This window comes from Neovison vison, chromosome 11 (genome assembly GCF_020171115.1).
Source record: "Neovison vison isolate M4711 chromosome 11, ASM_NN_V1, whole genome shotgun sequence".
NCBI lineage: Eukaryota > Metazoa > Chordata > Mammalia > Carnivora > Mustelidae > Neogale > Neogale vison.
In genome coordinates, this window is record NC_058101.1 from 195,785,152 (window position 1) to 195,807,188 (window position 22,037).

General features: G+C 53.8%; 1 protein-coding gene across 6 annotated transcripts in view; it reads left to right on the forward strand.

Annotated features, from left to right (window-relative positions):
* The window catches only part of RBPMS (RNA binding protein, mRNA processing factor), a 172,315-nt gene that overhangs the window by 140,677 nt on the left and 9,601 nt on the right, over nucleotides 1–22,037 (forward strand). For 3 of the 6 annotated variants that reach the window (XM_044225554.1, XM_044225556.1, XM_044225558.1), the window contains exons 6-8: nucleotides 7,077–7,207; nucleotides 9,433–9,636; nucleotides 9,885–9,971. In XM_044225554.1, the coding sequence (XP_044081489.1) occupies nucleotides 7,077–7,207; nucleotides 9,433–9,621 (320 nt within the window). In that variant the 3' untranslated portion in view covers nucleotides 9,622–9,636; nucleotides 9,885–9,971. Of the gene's footprint in view, nucleotides 1–7,076; nucleotides 7,505–9,432; nucleotides 9,637–9,884; nucleotides 10,119–20,093; nucleotides 20,164–22,037 lie in introns of those variants that run through there. The other 3 variants (XM_044225559.1, XM_044225557.1, XM_044225555.1) reach the window with 3 other exon arrangements.

Here is a 22,037-nt window from a genome sequence, read left to right on the forward strand (position 1 = left end):
GCTTCCTCGTCGTGGGGAATGGGCCCGTGTCCATACTTCCCAGCACAGTGTGTGGCACATTTTATGTGCTTGGTAAACCATTAGTTACTACTTTGCTACCACTATTACTGTTATTGTTAATCAGTATCTTGGTCATCTTTACTGTTAACTAGGATTCAGCAGCTGTTTGGATATGGGGCATGAAGGAGACTTTGAACCTGAACAAACGGGGTAAAGGAGAGAGTGGGGAGGTGAGAAGAGGACTTGGTTGTGATCGACAGTTTGCTTGTGGGTGGGTTGGGAATGTCTACTTTGGAGTGGAAATCAAAGCTGTAGATTAACGAGTTACCCTAAAGAGAGTTCAGAATTGAAACAATGGAAGTGGCCAAGGGCCATCGTGAAGAGTAGGTAGACGTGGAAGAAAGCTGAGCACAGACTCGATTTCTCTTGGCTTCCCTGGCATCTAGCTCCACGTGCGGAACACGGAAATTGCATTTGTGATTTGTGCTGGGTGGTGCCAAAGACCTCCCTTGAGCTTTTCACCAAATCTCTGGACTCTTCCCTGACACTTCTGTTCTTGGGGAGTCAGGGAAAGTGTGTAACCTTCTCTGGGAACCGTCATTTCCTAGGGCGACCACAATAAATTACCACCAGTGGGTGGCTGGAACATAATCTGTCACAGTTTAGGAGGACAGAAGTCTGAAATCGGTGTCAGCAGGGCTGGTTCCTTCCGGAGACTCCAACGGAGGAAGCATCTCGTATGTCTCTTAACACTGGCGGCTACTGGCCGTCCTTGGCCTTCCTTGGCTTGTAGCACGTCGTCCCGGTCTTTCTCTGTCTTCACAGCACCTTTTCTGTGTCCTCTACTCTCCTAAGTACATCAGTCGTTGGATTTAGTGCCCTCCCTAAATCCAGGATGATTTCTTCTCAAGATCCTTAAATAATTAAACCTGCAGAATTCCTGTTTTCAAAAACGTTTCCAGGTAAATGTGAATTTGGGGAAGACCCTCTCTTCCACCCACTTCCAGAGCTAATCATTGTGCTGGGTCATGGGCTGCATTCTTAGCCCTAACAAGAGAATGTGTCCGGATAGGATAGTCCTTGAAAGAATCGGCCTTGTAGGACTGATTTTTGAGGGCTTTACGTAACAGTTGTGAATCAGCTGCTTGTGAGTATGTGTGAGTGAGAGTTGGCTGTTTAAGTCTTTTCTTCAAAATTGATTTTTTTTCATTAAAAATGGAATTTTTCATTATGTTTGGGCCTTTTGGGTTTTTTTTGGCCAAATTCTTCATCTGCCAGGCAAGCTCTCCTAAAGGACTCTGTCCCTGGGTGTATTCTAGTAAACGGAGTATGCTGTAACTAGAAATGAAGACCACCTGCGCCCTAGGGCCTATGGCCACCACAGTAGTGGGGAGTGGGGGCGGGGGCAGGATGGTATGTGGAAGGGACCCTGAGCCACAAGACAACAGACCAGGGTTCTGGTCCCAGTTTGTACCAGTTAACTATGAGACCATGGATAGGTTATTTTCTCATTGATAAAATGAGACCACCCATTTCTGCCCTTTTCTCCACAGAGCTTTTAATGGGTATCCAAAATGATAATGGACATACACGCTCTTAGTTGTATATAAAAATGTATGCAAACATAATGTGTTATTAAGACTGGATTGAGATGAAATCATACTAAAGAAGTCACATTTACATGCTTGCACATGTATTCTCTTTCTGTGTCTAGTTTTCTCCCACATAGAATTGAGTTAACCTACAATTTGATCATTGCCTCCAAAGGGCCAGATAGAAATTATGTTCTTTCTCCGTTGGTTTTATCAAGTAGAGAGCAAATGGTTGATTTGCTGATACTTGCTGACCCTCTGTGCTACGTGCTGGGTGAGCAAAGAGTCTTGGAGGTATAGCCCAGCCTGGAGATAGAAGACCCAGTAGAACAAAGAGAAAGTGCTCCCCCCTTCCCCTCCACCTCCCTATGGGACATGTAAGTGGAGTCCTTTGAAGAATAACTAAGGGTTTAGCCAGCTGAAAGGAGAGAGAGGAATGCCCCTGGCCTGGAAGTCGGGGAGAACCAGGCATGGTCTCGCAGTGGAAAGGGCTGGTCCTAGCCCGCGATGGTGAGCCATTTTGGAGGCAGGTCTCAAAGAAGATTATGGCCGGATCACATGTGGTCTTCTGGGCCATGGTAGCCACAATTCAGACACTGGCCTGAGAGCAAGGAGAAATCCTAGAAGGGTTTCAAGCAGGAGAGTGACATTGCAGAATTGTGTATTTTAAATGTTGTCCTGGCTGCAGCATGGCTGCCAGGATGGTAAGGAGGCCCTTTCAGAAACTCAGCAATGGTAATTAATATCAGAGTGGATGGTGGGACAGATTCGGTAGGACCTTGGGGAACTACCCGGCCACCATGGCTTGGGCAACCAAGTGGGTTTTTTACTGAAATCTGGAACCAAAGAGGACAGACAGTTGGAGGGACTGTGTTGAGTTACAGACACATTGAGTAGGAGATTGCTGTGGGATATTTCCAAATGAAAATACCCAAGAGGCAAAGTAAATACTGACTTGAAGTTCTTGGAACTTGCGTTCTCAACTATACTCAGGTTAAGTTCATTAAAGATTGTCCTTGTTCGTCTTGCCCTTGTTTCTGGGAATCATTCATCTTTGTTTCGGTGACTGACTTTAGACTGGAAGCTTCACCTTTCTGCAGCTTGGTTTCCTCATCCAAGATGAAAAGGCAGACCAGCTGATCTTCCCCAGCTTTTTTGCTTTAAACTGACCTCAGACACTGCAGTTTTTCTTTTCAGAGGGATCGAAAGGTGGAGTTGGGGGAGTTTCTAGTCCTTGTTTGTCAGAATTTGATTTGAGTTCTTCTGGTTGCATATTTTGTGCTAAGAAAAGGGCCTATTCAGATGTATACTGGGAGCCCTCAAAAACCTTATCCTCAGGGCGCCTGGGTTGCTCAGTGGGTTAAAGCCTCTGCCTTTGGCTCAGGTCGTGCGTGATCCCAGGGTCCCGGATGGAGCCCTGCTTGGCATCACATCGCATCCCTGCATCTCATCTGGCTCTCTGCTCAGCAGGGAGCCTGCTTTCTCAACACAGTACTGGCAGTACTGGCGACCGGGAAGAGAATGCAAAGGCAAAAGCTCCTTCAGTTTATTGCCCTCTTCCGTCACAGGAGAGGCTGTGGGTTTTCAGAGTCCTCAGCCTCCTAGTGAAGTGGAGGCGTCTGTGAGGGCGGCTTTCCCGCATGCGTGATTCTGTCCTGGCCCCGCGGTGCCCGTTGTTCCTGTGTTGCTCTGACCCTCCCGTTTCTCTCACAAAGCAAGTCCAGACTCATACAATTTCTCTGCGGGAGGGGGTCATCCACTGATCTAACAAACAGTGCTGTGAGCTCTTGGCCAGCAAAATGCGGGATAATGATCCTGTAAGAGAGCCAAGAAGACAGCTTCAGGCAGGGGTTCCCCAAGGTGGGCGAACAGGAGATTCCCTGGGCGGGCGGGCCGAACTGTCATTTGGGGAGCCTGCCGGAGGGCTGAGAACCTGCATGTCCCCCGAGCGCCCAGGTGCGGCTACCGGTGCGGTGGCCGCACCCTGAGCAACACGGACTCCCGGCCTTGGCGCACTCTGGGCACTGTCATCCAGAGAAGAGAGGGCTTGGGAGCTTGGAGGAAGGAGCAAATAGCTTGACTTGATTTAGTCCCCTTTTTCCTTTCATTTCACCTCTTAAACTTCCCATCTCCAATCTTCTTGCCCTTTGCGAGGCCCGAGCCGTGCACTGGAGGACCCCCCGCAGCATTCTGAGGGACCTCGGGGGCTGGAGCCTGTGTTAGGAGAGCCTTTTGGCTTCTGTCCCAATTGCTGCAGTGTTTTTGGTTTCTTCCTCCTGCTCCAGGGGCTCATGGCCTCTCTCAGGTGGGTTTCCTGGAGCTGTAGGTGTGAGCTCAGTCTTCAGAGACTTGGAAGAGGCACTTCCTTTCCAGTTAGTCCCTGAGTGAGTGCAACTCTAAGAGCCGTTTTCAGACTGTTCTCTGGAACCCTCGCAGACCTTCAGGGCTGTCGTGGGGGTTGAGGTCGTCCAGCTTGACCCCAACACCACTAACTCCACTAAAATTTGCTACACTTTGGGATGCCTGGGTGGCTCAGTCGGTTAAGCACCTGCCTTAGGCTCAGGTCATGATCCCAGGGTGCTGGGATGGAGCCCCGCATAGGGCTCCCTGCCCAGTGGGAAGCCTGCTCCTCTCCCTGTCCCTCTGATGCTCCCCCTGCTTATGCGCGCATGCGTGCGTTCTCTCGCGCTCTCTCTCAAAGAAATCATATTTTTTTAAAAAAGGATTCTGGGAAAAATTAGTTTGAAGAAAGGGTTCCACTGCTTTTATTTTGAACTTTGAAGATCATCATCTGTCGAATTTGTTCTGGTTTGAGCCTCCTTTTGCTCTTTTGCTGGTTTTTTCGTTTTTGTTTTAGTGTGACAAATACTGAACGGATTGGAAAATTTTAGATCTAGTTCCTGTGGATATTTCTTAAGCTCCTTTAATAAAACAGTGGCGCGTCTTTAAACAACTTTGGGAATTTTCCTCCAGGTACTGTTCCGCCCAAGGAGCAGTGCTGCGCACTAAATGTTAGTCTCAGAGCCGGCCCCAGGGTTGCTGACTTGGTTCCGACCCGGGTCCTCCGGTCCTGGGCTCTCCCTAGCCAGCCCTTGGAAACTTGGCGTGAGAACTCCTCGCTGCCGTCCTCCCCCCCAGTGCTCTCTCTCCCAGAACGTCTCCACTGGCACCTTTTTTTTTTTTTTTTAAAGATTTTATTTATTTATTTGACAGAGATCACAAGTAGGCAGAGAGGCAGGCAGACAGAGAGAGGAGGAAGCAGGCTCCCTGCTGAGCAGAGAGCCCGATGCGGGACTCGATCCCGGGACCCTGAGATCATGACCTGAGCCGAAGGCAGCGGCTTAACCCACTGAGCCACCCAGGCGCCCCTCCACTGGCACCTTTTGAGCTCATCTTCCTCCCCGCCCCCCTGGCCGGCGCACTCCGCGCTGCACGGCTCCTGACATCTCCGGTAACTGCAGAGTCCTCACGGGGAGCAGGGGCAGGTGATGGAGAGGTGGGAGAGACCCGATCACACGTGCCTTCACGCCCGTGTCTCTTCCGCCTCCTCTTCCCTTCCCCCGCTTCTCCTGTTACTCGGCAGCTTGGGGTGCCGAAATGTCGGGGAATCCTCAGTCCCGTCCGTCAAGGCTGAGACTGAATCCCGATTCCACCCATCCCCGTTACGTCCCTCGTCCGGGTCCTATCTGGAGAGACCTCTCCTTTCAGTTTTCAAAATTCTGAAGGCGAGTGGATCAGATTCGAGCAGCCCGGCTTGGCCAGTTCTGTGCGGCCACAGGATGAGGACGTGCTGCTGCCATCAGGCCGCAGGCCTGCCTCGTCCTGTCTGATGGCGAGTCCGAGTCGTCCGCCGTCGCAGTAGGTAGGGCTGAGCAACGCGGGCTCAGACGGGTGTGCACTAGGTCCTGAGACCGGCTTGACTTTTTCTTTTTTTTAAAAAAAGACTCAGAATGTCTTAAAATAGCAGGGTAGCTGAAATAACAGTACCCCCGACAACAGTAATGGCTCGCCGTTCCTGAGAATGGTTGTTTGTTTAAAATCCGAGGCCCGGGTTCTGGCGGCGGTTGGCTTCCACGAGCGGAGCTCCCTCAAGAGTTGCTCTAACGGGAATCACATGGTCTCGTCGTGACCCGAAACAGGGGTCTGCGAAGCGTTCTCCCAACCCTTCCCAACCCCTCCGTTAGGAATTCTCTGACCGAAACTACGCAGCCTAGAACTGGAAATAGGTGGTGTAGACCAGGTCCCTGTGCACCGTAAGACCAGCGGCTTCCCGGGTGCTCCGTAGAGTCCCCACGTCCCGCTCGGGACCGTTTCGTGTTTCTAGCCCCTTTCCCATACTGAAACCCTGCCCAGAGCCGTAGATTGGGGGGCGGGGGGAGGCTGGGGAGGACGAGGGAGACCCGGAATGAGCAGGCCTGGGCTGGCTTCTTACACGCGGGCAGGAGGGAAATGACTCTTTGACCTTGGGTCACGTGTACTCTAGACTCCGGGAAAGTCCTGAACGGCAGAGTCCCTAATGGCTTGCGGACGGTCGCCTTTTCCGGACTCCTTTGGCAGCCCCGGGTAGCACGCTTGGCCGGCTCGATTGCAGCTTTGACAGGTGATAAAAGCGGGCTGAGATGGCTGCTTCGGGCCCGGGCTGGTGACTATGGACGGAGATGATTTTTCTCCCCGCGGAGACGCTCCCTCATGTGTTTGCTGTTACTTTAATGGATCGCGTCCTGATCCACGCGCAGCCCCGGGCGCTCGCCCTTCAGTCTGGGAAACTGCAGCTTGACCTGAGTGGAATCGGATTCGGACCAGTCCGTGGGCAACACGACTGGCTTTCTTCCCCCTGGCAAATACGTCAGTGTAAGCAGCAACTGCGAATGTTCTAGTTTGCATCTTCGTGGAGTTTAACTTCAGTCGGGACAGTCCAGGCTGTTTCACTTCCATTCTCAGCATTTTTGACATCTTCAATGCCCCGTGGGCACAGCGGCCGCCCCGTGCTCGGGGCCGTGGTGTGTTTGTCGGTAGGGGGACGCTGATCAACAGAGAGGTCCTGCCGTGGCTCTGGGCCTGTCGTGGCCCGGCCATGTCCTCCCGAAGGCTCTGCAGTGGGTTTTCACGGGATGTGTCCTGCCGGTTCTCTTTCTTCTTCTGTCCCTCAGTGGGCCACGTGTGCGGTTTGGGGCAGGAAATCCCCACTGTTCCCGTGGTCCCCCAGCTACGGTTGGAAGGACATCAGAGTGTCCCGGCAGAGCCCAGGCCCGAGATCCCAGCAGGCCCGACAGGCAGCAGATGCCTGCCACTTTTTTTTTTCTACTTTGTATTCCCCACTTCCTTGCTTGGCCGTTCGGGGACCGGAAGCCACAGGTTATCGAAAGCATGAGAGTAATTTGACTTCTGGCTCTGCGGGGGGCTCGGGGTCGTTCGGTGTTTTGTTTCTGATTTGAAAGCCGCTGTTTGGTGACCACTAACTCTTCCCTTATTCTTTTCTTGCAGATGAGCTCACAGTGCCTGCACTTTACCCCAGTAGCCCTGAAGTGTGGGCCCCGTACCCTCTGTACCCAGCGGAGTTAGCGCCTGCTCTACCTCCTCCTGCTTTCACCTACCCCGCTTCACTGCATGCCCAGGTAATTGGTGCCCATCGGCCACGACTCCACTCACTCCACCCCCGGTCCTCTCCAGCCCGGTTCCCCGGAGCACACCGTACAACTAACACCTGTCCGGCTAACAGACCCCCCTTCCGGAGATTAATGATCCCCTCTAAATCAAGCTGACACTCCTCCGGGACTCGAGGACCGTCTGACAGCAATGATATCACCCACTGCCTGATGTCTGCCCCAAATGACACCTCTCTCTTCCCTAATGATCTCACCCTCATACCGCACACGAGAGACGGGGCGCAGGTCCCACCCCCACCCCCAAGCCCCCAGCCAGCCCGAAGGCGTCCCCAGAACGTAGTCGCGCCTGCCTGGTTGTGCAGAAGGGGCTGCCGAGGGAGGTGCGTTGCTTGCCGGAGCCTGTCCGTGTGTGTACGAGTGTGTGTGCAGAGATCTCTGCTCCCGTGTCCCAGGAGAGCTAGCGACCAGAGGGGAACGGTGGAAGCTTCCAGGAGGACCGTGTGCTAGCTTGCAGATGTTACAGGAAGGGTGAAGGGTTCCTTTTTTCCACCTTTAGAAAAGGAGGTACAGTGTAGTGTGGAGACTGTAATTCCAGGTCAAGGTGAAGGTCTCTCTTTGGACCCATTTCCCTTCTTAAGTAAATAAACGTCCTCGTTTCTTCACAAGGATTACTACGTACGTACCAACCGTCCCTCTCCCCTTGAAAACAAATGTGGCTGTCACTTTTGCTCTTAGCGCAGGCAGTAGTAATGAAGTAAGGTGAGGATTTGGGGTGACGGTCGGCAGCACCTAAGAGAACACGTAGATGGCATTCGTTTTAGCGCACGTGTAACTCCTCTAGAAGCAGGGGTGCCTGGTTTCCGAAACACTGTTGGCCTGGACAGACAGGTGGGGTGTTTGTGTGTTTCACTTAGTGTTTATTTACAAGGCTGGACGAAATACACACAGCTTCCCAGAAAACTTCTGATCGAGAACTCTTCCGTGTTGCTCGGAGCCCACGGTGTCGTCTAAAGCACGGACAGGCAGCCCCTAGCTTCTGTCCTTGCGGCCCCGGGGTCAGGCATGGTGCTGGCTGCGTAGACGTCTGGTGGTCTGGGCCAAGCTCTCGGGGCTGTGTGCACATGCGCACGGCCCAGCCTCCCAGGCACCATGTGGGCAAACTACAAAGACAGCGCCTTGGTGCCTGGGGCCCCGAAGTGGTGACCCTCGGTGTTGGCAGAAGGAGGTAGAAAGCTATACCAGGAGCGAGGGAAAGGTAGATGGTGGTGGTGAGAACAGCTGGCAGCCCTGGGATTCGGAGCCGGAGGGCCCAGGGTCCAAATCAGCTGTGCTTTCCGCTTTCCCTTCCCGTCCCCTCGCTGCTGCTTCCCCCTCAGTCCTCATCAGCACTCGGTGTCCTCACGGGGCAGGGGAGGGAGAGGGGAATAAAGCAACCTGTGGCTCTCTTCTGCTGAGTCGTCTGAATGTTTGCAGTGGCCTTGGGGAGTGACTCAGAGAGGCGCCCTCTGTTTGTGGGTCCGCCCCCCCCCCCCCCCGTCGGTGGAGATGTCTTCGCTGCTCTTCCTAGACTGCCTAAGTGTAGATAAACTGACAGTTGAGGCGAATGTTCCTAATGCCATGGAAAGGGCCGTGTGTGCAGGGTACTCTGAGTATCCGTGGCTTTGTTAATCGGCTGCATAGCCTTGCACCATTGCCCTGGGAAAGCCAGAGTGGACAGTGGCCAGAAAAGACTGGGAATGATGACTTTGGGGCCTTACTAACATCCAGGTAACTTGCCCAGGCTTCATGTAATGGATGTAATCCAGAGTATATCTGGGGTGTGTGGGAGAAGGAACTGAAGAGTTTTAAGAGATTAGAAAGCCCATGCCCATCGTGAGAGGTTAGAGGTAGTGCCAGGATTAGATGGACTCAACCATTTGACCTAGTGGGATGTGCTGCCCGTCCGGCACCCTCCCCTGGGAGCTCTTCCTTGATCCTGAGACTTTCCCAACCTGGAATCCACTTGGCTCCGCCACGTCGGTCCTCAAGTTGGTGGAACTTTTCATCTGAAGTCAGTGAGATCCTTGTGCTCAACCCCAAAACTTGTTTGGAGTCATTCCCAGTGCACGCTTGGGTTCTGTGTCCTAAAGGCTCATGAACAGATACAGTTATTTAAATGTCTTTGTCCAAGATGAGAATCCTAGAATGAACTGGTAGAGGCTTTACCGATCCAGCAGGTCTGGCCCATTTTACAGTTGAGAGAGACCGGAGAAGATGGAGACTTCTTGAAAGTCGCGAGTGGCTCTGCCATGACCGGAGCCAGGTCACCTGACTCCCGGGCCTTGCTCTTCCCACGCCTCAGTGCTGGCTCACCAAAGACTTACTCTCTGTTGGAATTTTGGAAAGGCCTCACTCCACTGACTCCCTGGATCTTTCTTCTCTAAGTAGATGAGAAGCCGGTAAGAAGAGACGTGGAGGCAAAGACAAGGGAATCAGAACTTAACCTTCACCCAAAGGGCCCGAGAGAAATTCTTACTAACTGGAGGTAGAGCAGTGGGGAAGACAAAAATGAAGCGTTCCCTTAGTGGATGATTCCAGTTCTGTTTGGAGATCTTACTGTATGTCTTTGGAGAAGCTTTTGTATGATTTTGCTTTTCTTAGCAATGTTGTGCTCTGTTTTGAGACTTGGATTTTTTTTTTCTTCTAGTGTTTCTCTCCTGAGGCAAAGCCCAACACACCTGTCTTTTGTCCACTTCTCCAGCAAATTAGATTTGTCTCTGGGAATGTGTTTGTAACATACCAGCCTACTGCAGACCAGCAGAGGGAGCTCCCATGCTGAATTTGCTTGTTAGCTATTTCCCCCCCTCCCCCGTTTTGCAAAAATTATTTCTTGGTAACATTTGAGAGATTTCAATAAAAATTTTAATCAGAGCAAAAACGATCTCAAGCAGACTTCAGCGTTTTGTTTTCATGGTGATGCGAGTTTGGAGCTAAGCGGTTATCTCTGAGATCACGGTAGAATCGGGCTGTGACGCTGAGCACATACCACGTGGGAGAAGGCGTCAGAGCACCCGGCGGTGACCTGGCCCAGAGCCACGTCCTCAGTGCTGCTTCTGGTCTCTTCTTGGGCTCCAGAGCCATCAAGAGCTGCACGTTGGGAGATTCTCTGCCTCGCATCCGTGGCTTGGCTCTGCCAGGAGATCTTGCTTCAGCAGGGATCGTGTGTCTGGCTATCGGAAGCCTGTAGGAATCGAAGAAGTGTGTTCTCTGCTCTGTCCACCCTGATCCAGAGGAAGGAGGACCCAAGGGGCATGAACTGTCATTGACGATCAGGAGTCGCATCTTCTGGTTCTGCACCGGCTTCCGTCTGTGGTCTGGCATCTCCATCTTTAGATGATTGAAGATGCCTGCTTGATGCCACGTCCCAGTTTTGAGGCGTCACCGCGTAAGGTAATGGGACTCTGGGCTGTGGCCCCGCCGCGTCCTCAGTGGAGGTGAAGAACATCTTGATGCAGCAAACAATGGCATTCTGAGAAGATGGTTCACATTTGTAGACATGATCTTCCTGTTTATTTTCAAGGTCACTGGTGTTTGAAATTTATTAAATATATTCTGAAAGTCACTGCGAACAGGAGGGCAGGTTTCGTCCACGGCGTTTAGGAAAGTTCTGCCCTCAAGCCCATACCGCACCTCCGCCATGTCGCCCTCACACCGCTCAGCCTTTTCTGTCCCCGTGCAGTTTTGCTCGGTGCCGTCATTCCGTCCTGTTGCTGAGGGGGCAGAGTGAAAGCCAACAAAGTGCACTGTTCGCATTACATTCTAGAAACAGAATAGCGTTTACCCTTGACCAGAGCCACCTTGTTGGGCTGGAAACTCATCCAGGTAAGTAGGACTGAGAGAGCCACTCCCAGGTACCTGCCCCTCCTTCAGAGGCCTCGCTGGTCCTGAGTCACTGCAGATCTCCAGGCCTGCTCCGCGGCTCACGGCTGGAACCCGTCACCTGCTCGTCTGCAGAAGATTCTAAAATCGGAGCACAGACTTCCCAGGGTGGGACGTGCCCCTTGGGAGGTGCCTTGTGACACACTGGACAAATTATAAAGGTTAAACCCAAACTCAGTACAAAAATGGACCATAGGGAAAGTGACCCAGGCACACAGGGAAGGAAGAGAGATCACAGGGGGAGAGAAAGGCCAGGAGCAGTGTGTGGCCGCCTGCCCGCCAGAGCCAGGCGTTGACTCAGCAAGAGGCAACTGCGAACTGAACCTTTACGCTGTTTTATAAAAACGAATTTCATGAAGCGTCTCCTCTGTCACTGACTATGTCCTGTGGAGAATACTGAGATGAGACACAGGAGCTCTGCTTTGGCACGGGGTGTCACTCAAGCACACAGCCCAGGGGAGAGGCAGGGAGCAGGCCAGGTGGGAGTGTGGCCTTGGGGGAGCCCCCAGAGGGCGGGACTCACAGGGTGAGGCCTCTTCAGGTTTCAGCAGTGCTGTAGGGTGGCTGGTCCTGCAGCGGGAGCCTGACCAAGGCCCATGGGTGGGGTATCGGCACCCCAGTGGCTGGCATCTCTCGAAGGGAAGGGAAGAATTGGGACATTGAGGGCGTCGGCCTCCTGGCCTGCGGGATGGCACCAGCTCCTACCACCCGAGACCTGGTCCTCCAGGCCTGGCTTTCTCCAGCGGCCGCGGGCTCCCGGCCGCCCGGGGCTTGTGATTATCTGGGAGAGCAGAGCTTTGAGGGGCTGCAGAGCTTGCCTTTGGGGGCTGATCAGCCCAAGGCTTTAAATTGTTTTTAGACCTCGATGAAACTGTGGATCCTCTGATAATGTGCCTTTCCCTTTAAAGTTCCCGCTCTGTGAAGGTCAGTCAGTGAAGGGGACCTGCCCCTGGGTGCTGTCTCTCCTGAATGTGCCAGCCTCCTCTAGCTCCTGGTTTTGTTCAACTTTCCGGTCTAGGAGCCTCTGGCTTCCTCCCACACGAGGCCAGGCTGGGGCAGGCCGGCCAGGCATTGTGTTCCCAGCACCGGCCTCCTCTGAGCTCTGGGCCTGTGTCTGCCACTTTGAAGGGAGCACAGAGCCCCCTGTCCTTTCGCAGACAGATCACCTCGGGGCTGTTTCCGGTCCTGCCCCAGGAGGCCCAGCCTGTGCGGGAACTCGAGTTCCTCAGGAGGGCTGAGCCTGGCAGGAGCACAGGGTTGGACGTGTGGGCTGTGGAGCAACCTGGTCAGACGCTAGCTCTGCCATGGCGAGCTGTGTGACCTCAACGGAACAAGTGCCTTCCTTAACCTCTCTGGGCTTCGGTAAAGTGGGCCTAAGAATCCCTCATGTAGAACAAGAGTGCCTGGGGGCGCCCGGGTGGCTCAGTCAGTGAAGCATCTTCCTTCGGGTCCGATCAGGATCCTACGGTCCTAGGATCAAGCCCCGCCTCGGGCTCCCTGGCCTGATTCTCCCTCTGACCCTCCCCTGTCTGGTGCTTTCTCTCTCACACTTTCTTTCCCAAGTAAGTAACTGAGATCTCTGAACAAGAGAGCCAGGCACATAGTAAGCACTTCATAAATGTTTTTTAAAGGAGCATGTGCATTTTCAACAAGGAGAAGAGAACGTAGGACTAGCTCCCCACCAGGCTGTGATCATTCGAACGCTCCAGGCATCCAGCAGCGTCTTGACCACACTGAGGCAGCCACAGAGTCCTCGTGGCTGTGGCCAGATGGAAGGCCAGAGGTTGGAAAGAATAAATGGACAGGTGAGAAAGGCGAGGCATCTGGGGACAGTCACCAGTGACGGCACCCACCCTCCATCCAGCAGCGAGGTCTCTGCAGCCTGTGCCAGCGCCGGGAGGACTCGTCCCCAGAGGAAGTCTCCCCCTACAGCAGGCCCGGACACGCCTGTTAGGAGAAAAACCGCTCCCTGACAGGAAATAGATCAAGAGTGGGAAACAGCTGAATTCCCAGAGAGAGCGAGTTGTTCCTGTGTGTTGCTTCAGTCAAACCCGTTGTCCCTGAACTTTCCAGCTGCTGCCTTATCTTGCTTTCCTATCAGAGAAACTGGAGAAGAGAAAGACCCATGGGTCATCCGGCCCATTCCTCCCTGGACTCTGTGGCTCATTCTTCCCACAGTCCCTCCGTTAGAGTCCTGCCTGGCCTTGTTTCCAGGTGGCAGTGTCGCCTCATGTGCCTTGGGAAGTTACTCTCCATAGTCCTCTGGCCAGACCCCAGAGGATCTCACCCTGGCCAAGCAGATGACCTCCTGTTTACCTTCTCTGTCCTCCTCATCCCCTCCTCTGCTATTCGGTGTCTGGAGAACTCGGGAGCCCTTAGTGCAGCCGTGAGAGCCGTAAACATTCGGCCCGTCATCACGGGCCTCCTCAGAAGCTGTCTGAAATCCTTCCACCAGGATGCCTGGGGATGGTGCGCTCCTTTGGCCAGAGCTGCTGCTGCCGCCGAGCCTCCAGCTTCACCACAGCAGGTAGCTTGCAGCGGCAGCTGTCCAGAAACCCGAGCGGCCCCTGGGGCTGTGGCCGCCCTGGCCGTGGTTGGGGAACCCAGCAAGAATCTCCTCAAATTCACCGTTGCCATGACCAAGAGAACAGCTCCAAGTGGGCCTCTTCCTGGCTGGGGGGCCGCAAGGTTTCCTTCACTTGGGGCACCGTCTTTCAGGTCTCTGAAGCATGTTTCATTTTGTCCTTTGTAAGGCTGAACTTCCCAGGGCCTGTGGAAGTTTAGCCCCCGGGCCTCATTCGCAGTGAGATCTCTTCCCCGAGTCCATGAGCCCACCTCATCCTTGAGATTATCAGCAAAATGGTGGTCGGACCGTCCCACTAGGACAGAGCAGGGGGTCTGGTATGGAATCAGGACTCATTTTAAAATCAAACAGGCCAGTTTTAATGACTGTTTCCACTCACTGTGCTACGTTCAGGAGTTTAAGCAAGTTTATTTTAACCCCCGCTGAAGCTCGGTTTCCTCATCTCTAGGTAGGAAGAATGAGTATCTACTTGATGGGGTCCTGCTGAGGGAAGGAGTACAGTCCTTGGCCCGGAGTCGTCATTATTAACCGAGCTCTCTTCTATTTCCTTCTTTTTATTAGAACTTGATTTCGCATGGCCCAGAGTTCCTGAGCCCTCCCTTTGTAGCATTAGAAGAAGTTAGAGTAGAGGGACTCGAGACCAGCACCCCACCAAGAGAACCCCGAGGGCCCAGGGCAAGAGTAGCAGCGTGTGGCCATGGTGTGTGCCGAGGCGAGGCTGTGGTTCGGCCAGCTGGCCATCCGCCCGGGGCTGGGCCTCCTTTCCTAGGAATGGGCAGCCAGATACCATCCAAAAGTATGTGAATTCTAAGTGCCCTGGAAACAAAACCAAGGCTGCAGCAGAGAAAGTTTAAGAAAAACAAAATGGCGCCTTCATAAAAAGAAAGTGAACTTCTTGAAGAAAACCAATTCTGACAGGGGGAAAAAGGCAAATCGACTCCGAATGGGATCATGTTTTATTCAGGATTTGTGCTGCCGGTGGGGAAGGCCAGCGCTCGGTGACAGGATGGGAAAGTGGGCCACCCCAACTTCAAGCCTCGTGCACTCTGCCATGAAGTACTTCTCGCTTCACTGGGCTCGGCTCCTGGGGACCTCTAATGGCCCTTGATAGCAAACATAGTTAAAAATTAACAGACTGACGGAATTAAAGATGGATGACAAGCAGCCACCGTGGACCTGATCTGACACAGGATGTTACACGCCTGGGTGCCCTCGGCCCGAGTGGCGTCTTGAGTGAGCTTCTGGGGTGTCTGAGCACATTTTGCATGCCTGTTTGAAGGCAGGAATCTGGCTTGTGCTTAGGACAGACAGGGAAGGAGTCTAAAAGCCCAGGAGAGAAAAGGATCCCCGAAGACTTACGGTTAATTAAGCCCAGCCCTGACTGGTCTTAGCAGGAGGTGTTCGCGGGGGTCTAGACCTTGTCCCCGCCTGGGCTCAGGCCCCAGCCGTGTCCCACCATCTGGACAGGGAGCTCTTGCGGGGGGCATGCGGCCGGGCTGGACTAACTTGCTGGCTCCCTTCCTGGCCTTTGGGGTAGGTCAGAAGGCAGACTTAACCTTTGGAGCAATTCACATAGATCTTCACATTTTGCCTAGATGATGGCAACTTGTTGAATTGCCCTAGGCAAGGGTATTAGATGCCGGACAAAGAGGAGAGAATGGGATTGCATTTTGTGCCCTGGGCATCTGCTGAGAGGATGGGCCAGCCGTTGTGGGAGGGGAGGGGGGTGGCGGTTCCTTTAGATCCTGGGTGGGCCTCATTTCATCAAACAAATTCCTGAAAAGTGTTTGCCAGTTTTGGTGAGCACTGTATTAGATAGGGCAGGGGTGCTATTTTAAAGAACCCTGTGATTAGTCCCATAAAAAAGATCATCTCCTGGGTTGCAGACCAATCGAGTCTTTGGGGTGAGTCTGGAGTTTCTTGGACCCCAGTGTGCTCCTGGCTTACCAGCCTCTCCTTAGCCTAGAGCCTTTTGGCAAGGTTTGCTGTAGGACCTGACATGCTTTCTTTGGTGCTGCTGCTCGGAGTGCATCCTTGGGCCTGCAGTGAGCGGGCCAGGCGTGGTTATCACTGCAGAACATGTGAGGGGCTGGCTGCCGCTGCTGCAGTGTTGGGAGAGCCCCAGTGGGGTAGTGGGCGCTCGGTCTCGGGCACCGTGTAGGACCCTGAATATCCGTGCCTAGAAAAGGAGAGCGCGGCTCTGGACAGCTGGTCCTGGGGAGATCCGTATTCAGGTACAGCACCTGCTGTATGAGCTTTGTTAAGAGCTAGAAACGTGGATGCCATATTGGCGTGCTTTGGCCTCCCAGACCCACCAAAGGTCACCCCCGGAAGGGGCCGTCCTCTCCAGCATTTCTCGGCAGCTGCCGACGAATGTAATGGAAAGACTCTGTGGGCAGATAAATTTGGGAAACCCAGGGTTAAAGCAAGTCAGACGTGTTTCTTCGTGGTGGAACTTCCTGGAATCTTCAGTGTGTATCTCGATTCCACGGAAAGGGCAGAGACTGCGTTCTCTCTGGCTTGACCCCAGAGTATCTGTAGACAGCCTGCGTCCAGCCGCACTTTGGAAACCTCACCCAGGAGCAGTCTCTCTCAAACTTGGACTTGTGCATCATCTTCTGAAGGGCTTGTGACATGCAGGTCCTGGGGTTTCTCTCCCAGAGCTTTCTGCATTTCTGACAAGTTCCCAGGGGATGCTGGTGGGCCAGGGGCCGTGCTCTGAGAACCGCTGGTCGCTCCTTTCACGAAGGCGGGCGCCTGGTAGGCACCTCTGCTGCTTCTAAGGCCGGTGCGGTGAGGCCAGGCAGTCCCTAGAAGGGAGGGGTGGGGAGTAGAGCGCAGGTCCGTGGCCTCCCTGCTTGCTCTGTGCTGCGCGGCTCACGGGCCCCACTCTAGAGACTGGTCAGGGTCTTCGTGCTGCGGCAGCATGATTGGGAGTATGAATCCTGTGTCTGCCTTAGTTTCCTCATCTGTAAGCGGAAGAGGACAGAAATGACTTTCACAGATACTTACTACTTGCCCTAGCATTCCATTTGATTTTTGCCTTGGGCTGTTTCTGTCTCTGGGGGTTCTCCTCTCCTGTCCGAGCTCTCTGATACGTGTCGCCGGAGCTGGAACCATCCGTGTTGTGGCACTGGAGACCTCAGTGTCCCTTTGCGGGGCCACTGTGTTTCGAAGAGCATTCCCGAAGCGTGACGGTGGAACCCCGAACAGTGTGGGCCCTGGACAGTGAACCGGAGCGGTCATGACTCCGCGTTACCGAGTTTGAGGGGAGGCGGGGCCCAGGGTCTTCCGGGCTGCTGCTGGGCTCCCAGGCCCTGGTGCGCGCAGTGGTGTGCTTAGCCGCCTGGCAGCGTGTGCAGCCGTGCTGGTCCCGGACATCCGGAGAGGTTCTGCTAGGGACCTGAGAAGCCCCCAGGGTGGTAGGCAGGGTTGTGAGTGTGCTGTTGGTGTGTGTAGCTGTGCGCTAGCTCACGTGCATTTTCCTACAGACAGGATCCTGTCTTACACGGAAGCTGCACAGACCTACCCCTGCTGCATCGTGTCTGGAGAGGGAGTCAGGGAAGCCCAGGTTTCCCCATTGTTGATGACGCAGGGAAGCAGCCCCTAGGCAGTGGGCAGGAATGGCCACCGGTGACCTGGAGTCAGAAACCACAGCAGAACAGGCAGCCCAAGTGGGGGTCCGTCCCCCCACTTCTGGAGGACGGCAGTTAGCACAAAATAGATTGTTCACCTGGACCAGCTGCGGCTTCTCCCAACTCCGTGTAGCCCCCGAGCTCTGCTGCTCTGCTCTGCTGCACAGGAATGCAGGGGAGCAGCTCAACCTGGGCCCTGGGGGAGAGGCGCTGCCCTCTGCTGGCAAGTGGCTGCTATTGCACCCCCTCAGACCTGCAAGAGGCTATGGGTTTGGAGGTCTGTGGAACGCGGTGAGAAGAGCCACCCTGTTGGCAGGGGCAGTGGTGTCCGAGCCATGGAGCACAGAGTGATGAATTTCGGGGCCTCTGTTGACTCCATCACCATATCCTCCCCGAGAATCAGCCAGCGGGCCATCCTCAGCTCCGTGAGCTGAGTTCAACTTCTCCCAGACCCCACAGCCCAGAGTCAGCCTGCTTGTCGCCCCGGAGCGCTCAGGTGATCTAGACAGGGCTGACTCCAGGGCTCCGGGTGCCAGGACGGGCAGGGAGAAGAGGCCAGCGTGCACCAGAGGTTGGCTGAGGCTGGGGTGGTGTGTGGGAGATGAAGGGCTTCCTTCTCGCAGTCACCGTCACCAAAAGTCATGCCATCCACTGCGCGCCCACCCCCCTGGTCAGCGCCCCCATTCCTGTGTCTCTGAAACACCAACATGTCTTGGCCTCGTGGGGCTCAGCGCCCCAGCCCCACACCCGGGCATCACCAGTCGCCACCACCACGCTCCCTCCGACTCCAGTGCACACAGACCCATCCCCTCCCGCTGTGTGTTTAGGTTCCCAGCCCCCCACCTGCCATGGGGCTGTGCCCCCATCCCCTCCTTTACCACCTGGCTCAGGAAGGCAGCTCCAAGTCTGCCCTTTGCTTAGTGAGCAAGTGGATTCAGATGCACAAAGCCATAAGCCATGGGTAGGTATGAAATTTTTGTCTTTCTCTCACCGACCTTCTCCTCCCTTTTGCCCCCTCCTCCCACACCCCTGTACTCCTCCCTCCCTTGTCCTTCCCATGCTCCCACACTTCCCTCCTTTATTTCTCTTCTTTATTCTGCATATACTCCTGAATTCCCAAGATGACAGGTTTTTAGCCCTCATCCCTGTAATTGCTATTGAGTCTTGAAAACGACTCTGGCCCTCCCTTAGGTGAACTTCAGTACCTGCTGCCGGCTCCCGAGGAATACAGCTTTGCCCTCTCACAATGTGGGGGACCCCTCAAGCTGGTGATCTGATTTCTAGGTGGTCCCCAGAGGATCTTCTACGAACAGCCGGCCCAAGGGGTTCTCTGAGCTGGATTCCTGGTATGGGGAGAAGCTCAAAAAGCATCTTTGGTCTTTTTAAGTCTTCATTTCCTAAGTAGTTAAGGCCCTAAGCTGGGATCGAGTCCCTCAGTGTGGCCCCTCACCCTGTGTTGAGAGCCAGAGAGGAAGAAGGCCCATGGGCTAGAAGGAAATGCTGAGGACTCCTGTGTGTGGCCCAAGACCGATGGCCGGGATCCTGGGTGAGCTCCGTCTGGGGGCGCGCTCCTAGACAAGTCACGAGAGCTAGTGGAGCCCGGGCCCTGGATCCTGACCCCACTGAGTGGGATGTCACTCAGAATACCCAGATCTCAATTGATTTCCCCACCTGTAAAAGGTTAGAAGAGGAGGGGGTGTCATCAGCCCCCCAGAGCACACCCCCCCCCCGTCCCCCAGTTCTGGGGTTGCCTGCAGGTTTCAGGCCCCCTGCATGTCCACCTCTGCCAGACGCTACTGCATCTGTTCTGCTCTGGAGATCTGAGTAAGGTGCCGTGTGAAAAGGGGGTTCTCCAGCAAAATCTGCTTTATTAAACCATCGAAGTAGATTTATCAGGATAAAATTCCTTCCAGCATTGCATTCTATTCTAGAATTTGGGCCAGACCCAGGTCAAAGATCCGTCTTTCTCCTGCCACACTGGGGAGGAAGCCCCTCTCCACAGAGCCATCCAGCCCTTCTGAGCATCTCCCCACTTTCGTGTAATCGCTCTCCCTGCCCCCTGCTCCAGCTGCCTGTGTTGCTCCCCGGCTTTATGGGGAGGCCTCCCTTCTCCGGGGCAACAGGAGCAGCGGCAGTGGTAAATGGCCATTCCTTGCTTCTGGCCAAAGGCTGAACTGACACTGCCGACAGACATTTGTTAAGGCCAAAGTTTGCTTGCCCTTGGGTTTGTTTCTTCGCATTTTCCTCAGCACAGGACCAGGAATGTTCTGCCAGGTGGGCAGAGCATCACTCAGTCTATTTTGTTGCCAGCCTTCCGCTTGGAAACCTCATGGAAAAGCTGGGGCTGCAGGTCCTTCTCAGCAGAGTGAGCAGAGAGCTTGGGGTACCACATACCCCACAGGACCGAGAAGCCAGAACCCCTTTTTTAAAAGAACAAGAGCAGAATCTCAAAGACGTCCTGGCCAGCTTGCTGGCACGGATGGGTGGCGAGCTGTCGCTCCTCTGTGGGAGCAGACACGTGCGCCTGCACAGCCCGGGAGGCAGCCCGAGCCGCAGCCTCAGCCCGGAGGGTGGGAGCCGCTGGGTCCGCTGTGCCCCCTGAGCGCGGGCCCCGTGTGCCCTAGGCGGACGGGGAAGACCTCTCGGGCCTCTGCGCCGCTCGTCCTCGGCCCCTGGGGGCAAGTGGGCCCCATCTGGGAACAGCGAGGGGGTGGCCATGAGCCCTGGTTCACCGGCTTCTCCGCACGTGTCTTTGCAGATGCGCTGGCTCCCTCCGTCCGAGGCTACTTCTCAGGGCTGGAAGTCCCGTCAGTTCTGCTGAATACCATGTGAGTACGCGCGCCCCACAGCCCGTGCGGGGCGGGGCGGGGGGTGGGGGTCAGGACACGGCGTGACACGGGGTGACACGGCAGCACCGGTGCCGCCGAGCGGGGTCTGGAGACGTGACTTGGTGCGCGCGCGTTGAACTTGGGCTGAGTTGGCGCTGCCGGGAAGGCAGGCTTCGAGGGTCTTCCAGGAAACCCTAATCTTGGCGCCCTTTTATTTGAGGCCTAACCTTGCTGTAGGAAACTACAGACTCAATTTTTTTTCTGTAAATAGATAATTTGTCTGAAATTACAAACACCGTGTTTAATTGAGTATCTTGACCGAATTTCTGTTAAAGCACTGTTACTCTGAACTCTGATATGGGGTGTCAGTTAGGGGCGTCTGCCCTCAAGAAAAGTCCCTGAGATGTCACACTTGGACAGTCTACGGTTTTTCGTGGTTTCTATCACTCCTTGACAACCCAGGAAGAAAAGTGACAGTAGGGAGGGACCGGACCTTCATCCATTTAGAAATGCTACAATTATGTACATACCTATACAGGGTGATCTTTTGAAGGACTTATGTGGGGAAAAACTGGCCTCCGGTCAGGGTCAGGTTCAACTTCAGTGGGGAACAATTTCTGACCATTCACAGGAGATGTACTGGGGAAGTAGCTGCCAGGCCGGCTTCATACAGGTCAGTGCCCTCCTAGTGAGGAGGGAGAGCACTGAATAGGATTTTCAGAGTGTTTTGGAATTTGTTCTCCACAGGCAAGCAAGCTGCCCTGCTCACCTGAAGTCTTGCTTGGGGGGTCATGTCACCTTCATTTCAGTTTCCAGGGTAATGGCTGAGCGTGGACTTCATTGCCTTAAGTCTTTACTGCCGTAAGAGGCGAGCGCTTGGTCGGAAGGCCGGCGTCCTTGTTCTGGAGGAAGGGCCTCACCACAGGAGAATTGGTGGTGGGCATCAGAGTAGCCAGGCAGCACACCCACCCCATAACCGGTCGGGATTCTTGCTCTGCTGGTGGGGTGATGCGTAAGTCAAGGAATCATATTTCTTTGCTTGCTCAACTCCAGTAAGTTAGAATTGTACCTATTCCTAAGTGGCCAGAGCAACGCTAGTCCTTGGGGATGACTGGAAGCAGGGTACATACATGTTGCCAAGGTAAAAAAGAACACTTTTTTTTTTTTTTGCTTGTTGGTTTTTCACCAAAAGATTGTTGGGACCCTTATTATAACACGAGCATCATAAATCTGTAGGATTAGGGAACTCAAGGATGCGACATTCCTCAAACTCGTTGGAGACAAGGGAGCCCTCTCTTTCACAGACGCTCAGGAGCCTGCCGTTTCACACAGAGCACATCTTGGGAAGCCTGGCTCTAATCTCTTACCCAGAACCTAAACCAGTGACACCCACTTAACAGAGATCTTTGGACCAGTGGTCATTATGTTAGAGTTGCCACTAATCAATTTATATTGAGGCAAAAAATTAGGACAGTGTAGTAGATTTTGTTTATGCTGCTTATATTTGCCCCTTATTCTGAAATTATGTTGTACGTGTGTTCATGTACCCATTTTACGTGAAGTGGTATCTCTGAATGGCAACTGCATTTTAAATGTAGCTTCTTGGGAAAAAAGTCAGTCCATGGTAGATACTGAAGGTAGTTAAAATATTTTACTATTTTGTGAAATGTAAAAGTTTGCTGTTTGGGGGTTTCTCTTCCTGGAAATACAATTGGTAAGCTTTGAGGTATATTCTAGGGTCCATTATGTCCAGGACTCTCCAAGTCCATGTACCATATCCAAATGCCCATAATTAATTTTTAAAATGACCTGTCCCTGGCTCTCTGTTCTTTGTGCACAAAAGCCTTAGTCATTTCGTCATGAGGGACCCTGCC